The sequence below is a fragment of the Gigantopelta aegis genome, chromosome 15 (genome assembly GCF_016097555.1).
Source record: "Gigantopelta aegis isolate Gae_Host chromosome 15, Gae_host_genome, whole genome shotgun sequence".
Lineage (NCBI taxonomy): Eukaryota > Metazoa > Mollusca > Gastropoda > Neomphalida > Peltospiridae > Gigantopelta > Gigantopelta aegis.
The window spans coordinates 8754721-8767666 of NC_054713.1; the positions used below are offsets into that span (position 1 = coordinate 8754721).

General features: G+C 39.2%; 1 protein-coding gene across 1 annotated transcript in view; it reads right to left on the minus strand.

The window, feature by feature from the left end:
* Positions 1-12643, minus strand: part of LOC121390321 (neurogenic locus notch homolog protein 1-like) — a 40584-nt gene extending 27941 nt beyond the window's left edge. The window contains exons 1-9 of the mRNA XM_041522107.1: positions 12537-12643; positions 11636-11696; positions 9365-9517; positions 8848-8938; positions 8091-8236; positions 6106-6203; positions 5142-5172; positions 5073-5109; positions 3522-3620 (exon numbers count right to left, since the gene is read on the minus strand). Of these exons, the coding sequence (XP_041378041.1) occupies positions 3522-3620; positions 5073-5109; positions 5142-5172; positions 6106-6203; positions 8091-8236; positions 8848-8938; positions 9365-9517; positions 11636-11696; positions 12537-12643 (823 nt within the window). The remainder of the gene's footprint in view (positions 1-3521; positions 3621-5072; positions 5110-5141; positions 5173-6105; positions 6204-8090; positions 8237-8847; positions 8939-9364; positions 9518-11635; positions 11697-12536) is intronic.
* Between the last annotated feature and the right edge of the window lie 303 nt (positions 12644-12946).

The following is a 12946-nucleotide window of genomic DNA, read 5'->3' on the forward strand; positions in this document are numbered from 1 at the left end:
TAAGACAAGTGGCGACAACGGGTTTGCTCTCTCAATGGTCCTTGATGGTCCAACGACATATAACCTTAAATAAAATGTGTTGAGTGCGTCGTTAAATAACACATTTCCTGTCTCACACGACTTCTGCAACTGTCCATTTGTTAATCTAAGCGCTCTCACAACTCGATTCACTTTCGTATGAAAGGCTAGGATCAGACTACCAATCACCAGAATAAAGTTGGCCAACTTTCTGCTGTCAAGACTGTCCAGTTGCTAGTCTGAGCGCTCTTACAACTCGATTCCCGTCGTATACCGACCAGTTGTTTATCTGAGGGCACCTGTCGTAAGTCGGGAAATTACAGCGCAACCGTAGAGTTGGCCAACTTCGTCGTGCCAGTTGACAGTCTGCACCTAGCATTAAGTACCAGCCTGCTTTTCCCAATGTAAACATAATATACATTTATTTATTTCAACTTATTTTCGCGCTTATATCTAATCAAGGTTCAGGCACGCTATCCTGGGTACACACCTCAGCTATCTGGACTGTCTGTCTAGGGCAATGGAATGTTAGTGGTTAGTGGTTAGTGACAGAGAAGAGGGTGTTGTGGCCTTAAACCTACCTGATTGAGTCGTTAAAACTCGCTCTGGGTGGGAGCCGGTACCGGGCTGCGAACCCTGTATCTACCAGCCTTATGTTGGTGGTTTAGTGAGAGAGACAAGAGGGTGTTGTGGCCTTACACCTACCTAACCGAGTCGTTAAAACTCGCTCTGGGTGGGAGCCGGTGCCGGGATGCGAACCCTGTATCTACCAGCCTTATGTTGGTGGTTAGTGAGAGAGACAAGAGGGTGTAGTGGCCTTAAACCTACCTAATTGAGTCGTTAAAACTCGCTCTGGGTGGGAGCCGGTACCGGGATGCGAACCCTGTACCTACCAGCCTTATGTTGGTGGTTAGTGAGAGAGACAAGAGGGTGTAGTGGCCTTACACCTACCTAATTGAGTCGTTAAAACTCGCTCTGGGTGGGAGCCGGTACCGGGATGCGAACCCTGTACCTACCAGCCTTATGTTGGTGGTTAGTGAGAGAGACAAGAGGGTGTTGTGGCCTTACACCTACCCATTGAGTCGTTAAAACTCGCTCTGGGTGGGAGCCGGTACCGGGATGCGACCCTGTACCTACCAGCCTTACGTTTTGGTTTAGTGAGAGAGACAAGAGGGGTTTGTGGAACTACACCTAACATTGAGTCGTTAAAACTCGCTCTAAATGGGAGCCGGTACCGGGATGCGTAAACCCTGTACCTACCAACCTTATGTTGGTGGTTAGTGAGAGAGACAAGAGGGTGTTGTGGCCTTACACCTACCCATTGAGTCGTTAAAACTCGCTCTGGGTGGGAGCCGGTACCGGGATGCGAACCCTGTACCTACTAGCCTTATGTTGGTGGTTAGTGAGAGAGACAAGAGGGTGTTGTGGCCTTACACCTACCCATTGAGTCGTTAAAACTCGCTCTGTGTGGGAGCCGGTACCGGGATGCGAACCCTGTACCTACTAGCCTTATGTCCGATAGCTTTACCACGACACCACCGAGGCTGGTCATATTATATAAGCAAATGAGATACTCGACAAAATCAGGTAATTAAATTCATTTTATTTCAGTTCGGTCTGTCTTCAGTAACATAGTCAGTTACAGTTTTGTTCAGTTCTGTGTAAGGTTTGTTCATGCTAAAAAAGAAAAAAAGAAAAGATAAAACGGTACATATATAGGATATATATTTTGCAAGGTCAATAATAAATATGTAAATACATTCAAAAAATTTAGTAATAGTAATGATATCATTACGGGAAGAAGACAGTTATGAAAATGTTTTTTTCATGTACATCTTTATATAAATATATAAAAGAAAGTTTTTAGACGTTTCTCTACCTTAATTAGTAAATTGTGTGTTGAGGTCCCAATTTTCAATTATAATTTTTTATTCCAATAAAGTTGATTTTGTGTTTTTTTTAACCACACCACTAGAGCATATTGATATTTTAATTTTCGGCTACTGGATGTCACGTAATCATGGTCATTTTGACAGTCTTTTGCAGGAAATCTGCTACATTTTTCTATTTTCATGCTTTTTAAAGTTTGTTGAGTTTAACGACACTACTAGAGGGCATTGATTTATCAATCATCGGCTATTGAATGTCAAACATTTGGCAATTTTGACTCGTAGTCATCTGAGGAAATCCCGCTACATGTTTCTATTAGTAGCAAGGGATCTTTTATATTCACCATCCCACAGACAGAATAGCACATACCACGGCCTTTGATATAAAAGTCGTGGTGCACTGGCTGTAACGAGAAGTAACTCAATGGGCCCACCGACGGGGATCGATCCCAAACCAACAACGCATCAAGCGAACGCTCTACCACTGGGCTACGTTCCGACCTTATTCAAATAAAACACCACCGCCAACAGTTTATTTGTTTAATTAACATGTTTCGCTATTTTTTCTTTTTGGCAATAACATTATCTTATACTATTATATATCTGGCAACAGATTTTCAAAACTCTCTTGGCGCCATGCTATTGTCATAGTTGAACAATTACAGCTATTTTCAAATGTACTTTATATATTTTTGGCGTTCATATACGATTCAATTAATTGTTATGGTGTCACCTGGTCGATTATGCAATAACTTAGACTTTAGCTACTTAGGAGCTAGCAATCAGACCAATTAGTGTGAAACTAAATCGCTACAGATTTCTAATTGATGCCCCCAGCTGATACCCGGCCTGCCAACGAACATACCTGTTAATTGTCATGTCAGCAGTTATCATGTTACAAAATAATGGGTAGGTGCCGACTAACTAATTCACAAGGAGGTCTTAGCCTAGGTGTGTTGCGTAGGGCAACCCTGTTAGCGGGAGATGAATTCCCAAGGAATCATTTGAGTCGGATCCTATAAGAATAGACCCAAGGCCAGACCCTAGTTTTGAAACACCAAGGTGTATTTTTCACTATTTGACAATTAAAATGAGACATTACTTAGATTTTATTGTTTAGACTATCCATTTCTGGTCATCCGTATATCATAAAATGAATTTTTCATATTTTTAAAAACGCACGTACGTCTGAGAAGTAACGGTTATGAAGAGGAGCTCGTGTCTACTTTTAAGGATATTTTCCCCCATTCAAAGTCACAGACTCTTGTTTCACTCTATTGTAACTTGCCAGTGCACCACGACTGGTATATCAAAGTCCGTGGTATATGTGCTATCCTGTCTGTGGGATGGTGCATATAAAAGATCCCTTGCTACTAATGGAAAAAATGTAGCCTCAGAGACTATATGTCAAAATGACCAAATGTTTGACATCCAAGAGCCGATGATTAATAAATCAATGTGCTCTAGTGGTGTCGTTAAACAAAACAAACGTATTCTTGTTATATTGTGACTTTATCCAATTGTCTTACAGTTGTGTATATTAACCAAACGTAGTGTGGAAACTAGGGTTTGCGACATTAATATGTTTGGAAAAGATGAAAGGGAGAAACGTACTTATTTCACACTGATTTCCTCCAAACAGCGACCAGCACTTGCAGGAACAGGTAGAGATGTCGAAAGTTCCTCCATTGAGACACAACATTCCTCGGCAGTCTGGAAACAGAAAATAAACAAATGAGATATAATTACAGGTATGTATACAGGTTACAAAGTAGTTTTATTATTATTCTGATCGGAAGGAAGGAAGGAAGGAAATGTTTTATTTAACGACGCACTCAACACATTTTATTTTTGATTATATGGCGTCGGACATGTGGATAAGGACCACACAGATATTGAGAGAGGAAACCCGTTGTTACCACTTCATGGGCTACTCTTTTCGATTAGTAGCAAAGTATATTTTATATGCACCATCCCACAGACAGGATAGTACATACCACGGTCTTTGTTATACCAGTTGTGGAGCACTGGCTGGAACGACAAATAGACCAAATGGGCCCGCCGACGGGAATTGAGCCTAGATCGATCGCGCATCAAGCGAGCGCTGTATCACTGAGTTACGTCCCGGCTTTATTCTGATCGGCACACATTTACAAGTGTTTGGCGTCTATTTCACGAAGAAAATTACATCGTTAAGAAAATGGAGCATTTTAAGGACCAAATAAAATAAAATATGTGTATTTCTAAATAAACGTTTATGCAAACTGCTAATGATGTTCTGAAAACAATATAGTTTTGTTAGGAAATTAATTGATCATTTTGTTTAATATTTGCTTGTTTGTTGTAGTTGTTGTTGGGTGTGTTGTACGTGGTAACTGTGGCTTATGATGTTCGGTGAAATTTTAAAAACAATACGGGGGGGGCAAGTTTTGTTGTTAGGAAATTAATTGATGGTGCAAGTTTGTTTGTTTTTTTGTTTCTTTATTTGCTTTGTTTGTGTGTGTGTTGTTGTTGTGGTGTGTGTGTGTGTGTGTGGGTGGTGTGGGGGGGGTGGGGTGTGGGTTTGGTTGTGGTGTTTTGGATTTGTTGTTGTTTCTTCTTTGTATTGTTTTGGGGTCGGGTATTTTATATATATTTTATTTTTAGTTTCTTCCTGTCTTTCGTGCATTTCTTACAAAAAAAATATGGCTGCTTCTGCTGCGTTGGGGTCTGTAATAACAAACACAAAGTCAGTGGCGGGGGGGAGCTTTGAGGTTTATTTCTAGGTTTTGGTTTTGTTCGTTTGGGTTTTTTGATATTTTGTTTATTGAAACTGGTTTCTATTTGTTTGTTTGTTTCTTTAGCCTTTGCTTTATTTTTGCTTTGCGTGAAGTTTTGTTGTACCTTTGCCTGTGGGGGTGTGTTTGTGTGCATGTGGTTTGTGTGTTTGTGTGTGTGTGTGTGTGTGTTGCCACTTGTGTGTGTGTGTGTGTGTGTGTGTGTGTGTGTCAATTTTTTGTTTGAGTTGTAAAGCAATGTCGGGGCGTTCGGGATTAAACTGAGAGTTGTTTGTGTTTTTTCTGGTGGGGGTGTATTGTTTTGGGGTGGGGCGGGTATTTAAAGGAAAAAAAAAAAAAAATTTTTAATATATATATATATAAAATAAAAATGAAAATGATAGTTTACCACAGAGATTTCCTGTCTTTGACGTGCACGTCTTACAAGAAGACATGTAGCAACATATTTGTCGGCACAATATGGCTGCTTCTGCTGCGTTGGCGTCTGTCTGTAATAACAAACACCAAAGTTTAGTGGCGTAGCAGTGGAAAGATGAGCTTTGAGTAACTGAATATGCTTTATTTCTAGGTGTGGTCTGTGGTGGGTGCGTAGCCTATTAGTAAGGGTGGAGGTGGGTGTTGATCGCAAACGATTTTTGTCCGTTGCACCTAGCGGAGATATTTCTGAGTATCCATTTTATGCTATTTTAACTGAAATTTAAAAGAAACATTTAGAAAATGTAAATTAGTTTTCATATTCCTTGTGGTATGCACAATCAGTCTGTGTAATTTCACCTCTCTGGTTATAATACTTTCATCAGAATCAAGCATAACCGGTGTAATGTGTGAACTATATCAGGCCTCAGCACAATTAATTTCGCTATATGTTTCGCCTTAGTGGCTATAATATTTTTATTAATATCACAGGCCCGTACCTTTGCCGCATGGGGGACACATACCCTGAAAAGGACACCCCTGTTGTACGCATATTGGAAGACACACCCTCTAAACCTGGCCGGAGTACACCCATTTTACACAAAAAGCACTACTTTTGCATGGGCCGGAATTACCACAAACAAGTCTTCAATGTCAACAAGTTACACATGTTTACAAACTACATGCTATCCCCTGTCACTTCAGTCAAACAGTTGCCACTTCATAGCTGTCTGCCATGAAATAATCACAGTCAAACAGCAGACTACTTGCGCGGTGAAACTTCCGGATTTTGGACAACCAAATGGGAAGATAACTGTAATCTGAGGCCATATACACACACACGAGCAGGCATGAATACTGGCGCGCATGCGCAAACGCGCACAAACACGTACGCGTACTCATGTACGTGAAGACACACGCCATCAGTTTCAGTTTGTTTATTTCTTTCTACTATACATCTTTTTCTTCCCTTTCACTCTTTCATACACGCACACGTATGTACTTACCCTGTTGCATAATTGCAGGCGTACACCATTTGATATTTCATTTTACCACTGCAGTCAACCTTTGCGCATCCAACTCTGGCAGCCGTTGCCAAGACAACCTGAAAAATTAAATGTTTTGAGATAGCTGTCAGAATAAAATAGACCAGAACACGGGCCTATTTTTCATTTTTTTTAACTCTCGTAACTTTCCGATCTCGCAGAGCAAAGTTAAAGTTTGTTTTGTTTAACGACACCACTACGGCACACTGATTAATTAATCATCGGCTATTGGATGTCAAACATTTGGTAATTCTGACCCGTAGTCATCAGAGGAAACCCGCTACATTTTTCTAATGCAGTAAGGGATCTTTTATATGCATCACACAGACAGGATAGCACATACCACGGCCTTCGACCAATTGTGGTGCACTAGTTGGAATCAGAAAAAAAAAATCAGATGAATGAATCCATCGAAGTTAATCGTGTTACTGGCAGTCATTTCGACATTATGGGCATTCAATCCCCAATTGCATATCTGAATTTTATACAGGCAGATCTACGGTAGATGTAAATCAAATCGCAGACGTCAGTCTCAATACGAAACAACTGGATGCTAAGTTTAGTGAATCTACAAATAAAATCATAATTACCAAAACCGGCCTCGGTGGTGTCGTGGTTAGACCATCAGACACAAGGCTGGTAGGTACAGGGTTCGAAGCGCAGTGCCGGCTCCCACCCAGAGTGAGTTTTAACGATTCAGTGGGTAGGTGAAAGATCACTACACCCTGTTTTCTCTCATTAATCACTAACAACTAACAACTGACTCACTGTCCTGGACAGACAGCCCAGATAGATGAGGTGTGTGCCCAGGACAGCGTGTTTGAACTTAATTGGATATAAGCAAGAAAATAAGTTGAAATGAAATGACTAATTACCAAATGTTTGACATCGAATTGCCGATGGTTAATAAAATCAATGTGCTCTGGCGGTGTCGTTAAACAAAACAAACGGGTTTTTTTCCTGATATTGTGAATGAGGGGTTTTGGTTGAGGGGTCAGTATATGTATTATTCCCGTAGGCTTATTTGTTTTCATCAGTATATTTTAGACGTAACCACTACAAAAGCGGCGGCGTGACGAAGCCCAGTGGTAAAGCGCTCCCTTGATGCGCAGTCGGTTTGGGATCGATCCCCGTTGGGGCCCATTGGGTCTATTTCTCGTTCCAACCAGTGCACAACGATCGGTATTTCAAAGGCCGTGATATATGCTATCCTGTCTGTGGGATGGTGTATATAAAAGATCCCTTTCTGCATTAGGACAAAACAATGTAGCTGGTTTCCTCTGATGACTACGTCTCAGAATTACCAAATATTTGACATCCAATATCCGATAATTAATTAATCAATGTGCTCAGGTGGTGTCGTTAAACAAAACAAACTTCTTCGGTTGTATTACAAAACGGCGTACCTGAGAGTCTTTTGGGGTGGGATGGGGTGGGGCGGGGCATCCTACTGGAAAAAGTGGCGCTTAAGCGTAGGCAGTTGTAGCCGTCGGGAGTGTCAGGGTAGGTCCGGGGGGTTGCCCTGTTCCCCTTACCCGCTCCTGGCGTGTCACACCGTGGTTCCCAATAGGCCCGGTGTCCCTCCCTTTCTCCCAACCACTAAATAACTTCCTGTGGCGTTGGCCTAACCTTCTACCTTAACCTCCTTACCTCCCCAAGGGCTAAGGATAAATGTAAATTTTATGTTTATTTTCTTTTTGGGTACCCGCTCTTAAATTAAGTGCCAAAAATGTTATTAATTTATTTTTATTTTTATTTTTATATTATTATTAATTTCGAATTGCGCAAACAAAATACTTAAATTCCCCTATTATATTTTGGTTTAAAACTCAAAATTGTCCCATAAATGTTCTGTCCCGGAGCCGGCCTCTGTCCTCCAGAGATAGACATGCTTGAAACCTCTGTGGTGTAGGGACATGTTAAAAGATTAAAGTCAAGTCAAGTACCTGAGAGTAGTGACCAATGGCCTCGCCGGTCTGAGAACCGCTCCCGTATTGAAAGTGATTGACCTCCGAATACCAGGCATCTATGGCTCTCATAAAACTCGTCTGTCCAAACGCCATGTTCTGTCCAATACTGACGCCAGGAAAACCTATTTAAATATATAAACCAGATATGATATGATACAATACAATACAATACAATACAATACAATACAATACAATACAATACAATACAATACAATAGATTGAGGATTCGTCACGAGTGTTTTCTAATGTGGAAAATATTATCCGAATCTATGCTAATCGGTATATACATACATACATATACATATACATACACATACACATACACATACATATACACATACACATACACATACACATACACACACATACATACATACATACATATATATATATATATATAGAGAGAGAGAGAGAGAGAGAGAGAGAGAGAGAGAGAGAGAGAGAGAGAGAGAGAGAGAGAGAGAGAGAGAGAGAGAGAGAGAGAGAGAGAGAGAGAGAGAGAGAGAGAGAGAGAGAGAGAGAGAAGGGTGAGGGAGAGGGAAGGGGGAGCATGGGATATTTTATAGCCATTTTCATATCAATAGGACAATGCATACTACAGTCAGGGGGTACATGTCGGGGCGGGGAACAGATGCGTTCACTGGGGGCGACCCATCACACCTGAGCCGAGCGCCTTGCCCCTAAATACGTTCCGCCTTGTTGGGATTAGGAACTCATTCAGAAGCAAGCTTACCGTTTGCTGCCCGATTGTTGTTCTCGTCGTGGCCCATGGTGCACTGTGCAGCCCATTTTGCGGCAATGGCGGCCAGTTCATTATCCCAATACTGAAACAAATCAATCAATGCATCAATCAACCAATCAACCAATCAATCATTCAGTCAGTCAGTCAGTCAGTCAAGGAGTCAGTCAGTCAGTCAGTTAGACAGTCAGCCAATCGATCAATCGATCAATACAATAATTAGATAATTAGATTATTTTGTTATACAGATGTTTACCACCAGCTATATTTAGCCCTTATTTGATTACAAACGTTTAAAGTTATTACATTAAAAATAATAGTAAAACATAAATAAATAAATAATTTTTTTAAAGTTATTACATTAAAACTAATATTAATAAAGTAAATAAATAAATGTAATAAATGTAATAAATAAATAAATATAATAAATAAACAAATGTAATAAATAAATGTAATAAATAAATAAATGTAATAAATAAATAAAATAAATAAATATATACATAAATATTACCAGTTTTTGCATATCTTTTGCTGGAGGGTTGACACCGGCTCTGAGCTGGTTGTGTTTGTTCACTATGGTTTCCTTGTCGTAGCTCGACAACGGCAGAATCTTGCCCCTGTCTGTCAGGCACATTGAGTGAGCCGAGTGATAGTCGGAACATTTCTGAATAGAATAGAATAGAATAGAATAGAATAGAATAGAATAGAATAGAATATATGTTTAATGACACACCAGCAAACACAAAATACATCAGCTATTATGTGTCAAACTATGGTAAATGTAAATAAATATTAAATGATGAACCACATCAATATAAAAAATCAACAGTTAAATTAAAACACAGTGTAAAGAACTGTGCAAAAAATACAAATATCACAGATAGGTAATATTAAAATTTAGAATAAATGTCAGTATCTCGAAACAGTTGTAATAAAAGTCAGTATCTCGAAACAGTTGTAATAAAAGTTCTGGATGGATTCGAAATGATTCCATCACATTTCGTTGTCCAAATATATCTTTTCTAGTGAACATTTCTGAATTAACAACAACCAAGTTCAAGTTCTTTATTGCTTTAAGTTATACAACTTATAAGCTTTATAAGAAAATCAGCAATTTATAATAAATACATAGTTTTAATATTGGATAATGGTGGAGAGAGCAGTAGTCGAAAATACATTCATGCATGAAAAAGCAATACATGGTATGAAAATAATTACGTGGATAGGGCCTAGTAATGAGATATTAAATATAAACACCTCACGTGCGCAAGGAAATTAAAGACAAATATACATATAACTAAACACAAATAAATAGGTAACGGTAAAATATAAAAACTAACTATAATAAAATAATAAATAGATATTTATACATTAAACAAATAAATAATAAGAAAAAACACTCGACTGACAAGTGATAAAGCATTGATATATCACAGTGTGGTTTATTAAAACAGTTGGCTCAATAATACAGGTCAGCTTACAGTTTAAAAACATAAAATCTGTCTACTCACGATTACTAAGACTATTTCTAGTGAAAATCAACATCTCGACATCTCCCAATTTTTACGAATGTGATATAGAGGACCTAGACAAGGTGATTCTCTTTCTCCCTATTTATTTTTATGATTATTTTAATTAAAGATATAACAGACAATACTTATAATTAAATTTGATACATACTTACTAATAATAACACTAAAAGTCCATATTTTACTTTGAATAATTTTTTGGGTTAAAAACAATAACGCTCAATAAAACAAATTTCCAATATTAAATGACGTCATCAGAAATGACGTTACATGAGTAATTTTTACATTCATCGAGAAATGAACAAACTTCCGTTGCTACGGCTGGACCAATGGGATGACGTTATATTGAATGAATGTAACGGAAATTTAATTATTTGTTATTACTTTATGAAAAATATAAGTGTCCTACAGTTAAAGGAAATAAATATCGATTGCAAATGAGCCAGCTGCTAATTTATATATAAAGTGGCTACAACATTTAGTCTTTGGCTAAATAAAATATTCCTTAATTTAACCAAATTTAAATAATATTGTTGAAGAAAATACTCTATATATCTGAAAATTGGCTGAAGCAAAATTTATCCTGCACAGAAAGAAGAGAGTATTAAAGAGTGACGCCTCAAGACAGGTGGCTGCATATACAGATCTGTTTTTATTACATAATACAATGCGGTACGAATGTAAAATAGCTACTCACAAAATAATCCCGTATCAGTTCTGTGCTGTCAACTGAAATAAAACAATTTACGTGAAAAAAATACAATGAATACAAATACTACGGTTAAGGTCGGGGGCTGTCAAATACCATGCGAATTTCAAACCCTGCCAATTGACACTTTGTTTTTTTTCAATGTTATGTGGTTTGTATCAAGCGAACTAGTGTTAAATCTGCGCAATTATTTCCTACAAAACTGATTATATTAGTTTGGTTTTACATTTTCTTTCGGTTTTGTCATGGATGCTATGGTATTTCACGGGGGGGGGGGGGGGGGGGGGGGGCATTGAGTTTGAGTACGTTTACAACTGCAATACGTGCAGAAAAAAAAAAAAAAATACTAACGAGAGTCCAATCTGTTATTAAACTCAGGAATGTCCCTTTAAAATAATCTGAACGACAAATCCTTAATACATGTTCAGGGTCGTATCTCTGCACAATGCAGTCAAATGGGCATTTGGCAAAATAGTGGTTGATTCCATAAATCTCTGTCTAGTGCCTCGTCTATAGGACAGCCACTCCCGATGAGCTTCTTTACTGGAGAGTTCATCGTTTTAGCACCGCCAGACAGAGAAGACTGCCACTCCCAAACTAATTTACTAAATCAAAATTAGCACCAGTCAGAGCTCACTGGGATAAGTACAGCTGTGATAGCATGCACTCATGAATCACTCTATTAAAGAGTGTTGATATCAGGTGTTCGTGAAAGGTGAGCATACCCTGCCCCACCGGTGGCACCCGTCGTGACTACTGCCACCACAGCTGACAAATCTGTCACTTCATGTAATACGTTGAACAGAAATACTAAATGGGCAAGAGTTTCACCAAAGTATAGATGGAATAGCACCAGCATCATTTTGGTCTGCGTCATAAGCCTCCAAATTTCTACCATAAAACTGTTTCAATGCCTCCAGGAGTTCCTGATGGAATAACTTCTGTGCCAGAATGATAATTATGGTGTTGTTGCAAATGTGCATACAATGAGCATTCCCTAAGGTACCAAACGCTGGAGCAGAAGGTATATTGCTCGATATATAGATTGCATTTCATTTCAACTTATTTCCGTGCAAGCACGCTGTCCTGGGAACACACCTCAGCTATCTGGGCTGTTTGTCTAGGCCAGTGGGTCAGTTGTTAGTTGTTAGCGGTTAGTGAGAGAGAAGAGAGTGTAGCGGTCTTACACCTACTCATTGAGTCGTTAAAACTCGCTCTGGGTGGGAGCCGGTACCGGGCTCCGAATCCTGTACCTACCAGCCTTATGTTAGTGGTTAGTGAGTGAGAAGCGGGTGTAGTGCTCTTACACCTACCCACTGTGTCGTTAAAACTCGCTCTGGGTGGGAGCCGGTACCGGGCTGCGAACCCTGTACCTACCAGCCTTTATGTCCAAATGTCTTAACGACATTCAGAGATAAAACAAAATAGTTTTCGAGACTACTTACCTGTCCCTTGACAGAGACATGCAGTCAGAATTAAGGCGAGGACACACTTCATCTTCTTGACTGGACTCTAACTTACACTTGGCACACAACGAACAAGCCCTGTCCATTTTATACTCTTCTTGGTGTCAAACAAGTGCCATCTGAACAAAAGTTAATTCTGGGTAAATAGCAAGCATCTGTTCCACATGTCGTTCGGGTATAGTTCTAGGCATGTTAGGTAAATATTGTAGTAAAAAAAAAAATAATAATAATAAAAAAACTTGTAGTAAGCACCAGGTTCGTAAAGTGCTTGGTAGGAAAAGACATAAGGGGTAAATGGTGTAGTAAGTAGCGGGTCCGCAAAGTTCATGATATTGAAATATACTTTTTTTTTGGGGGGGGGGGGGGGGGGGGGGTTCAAGGGACCAAGA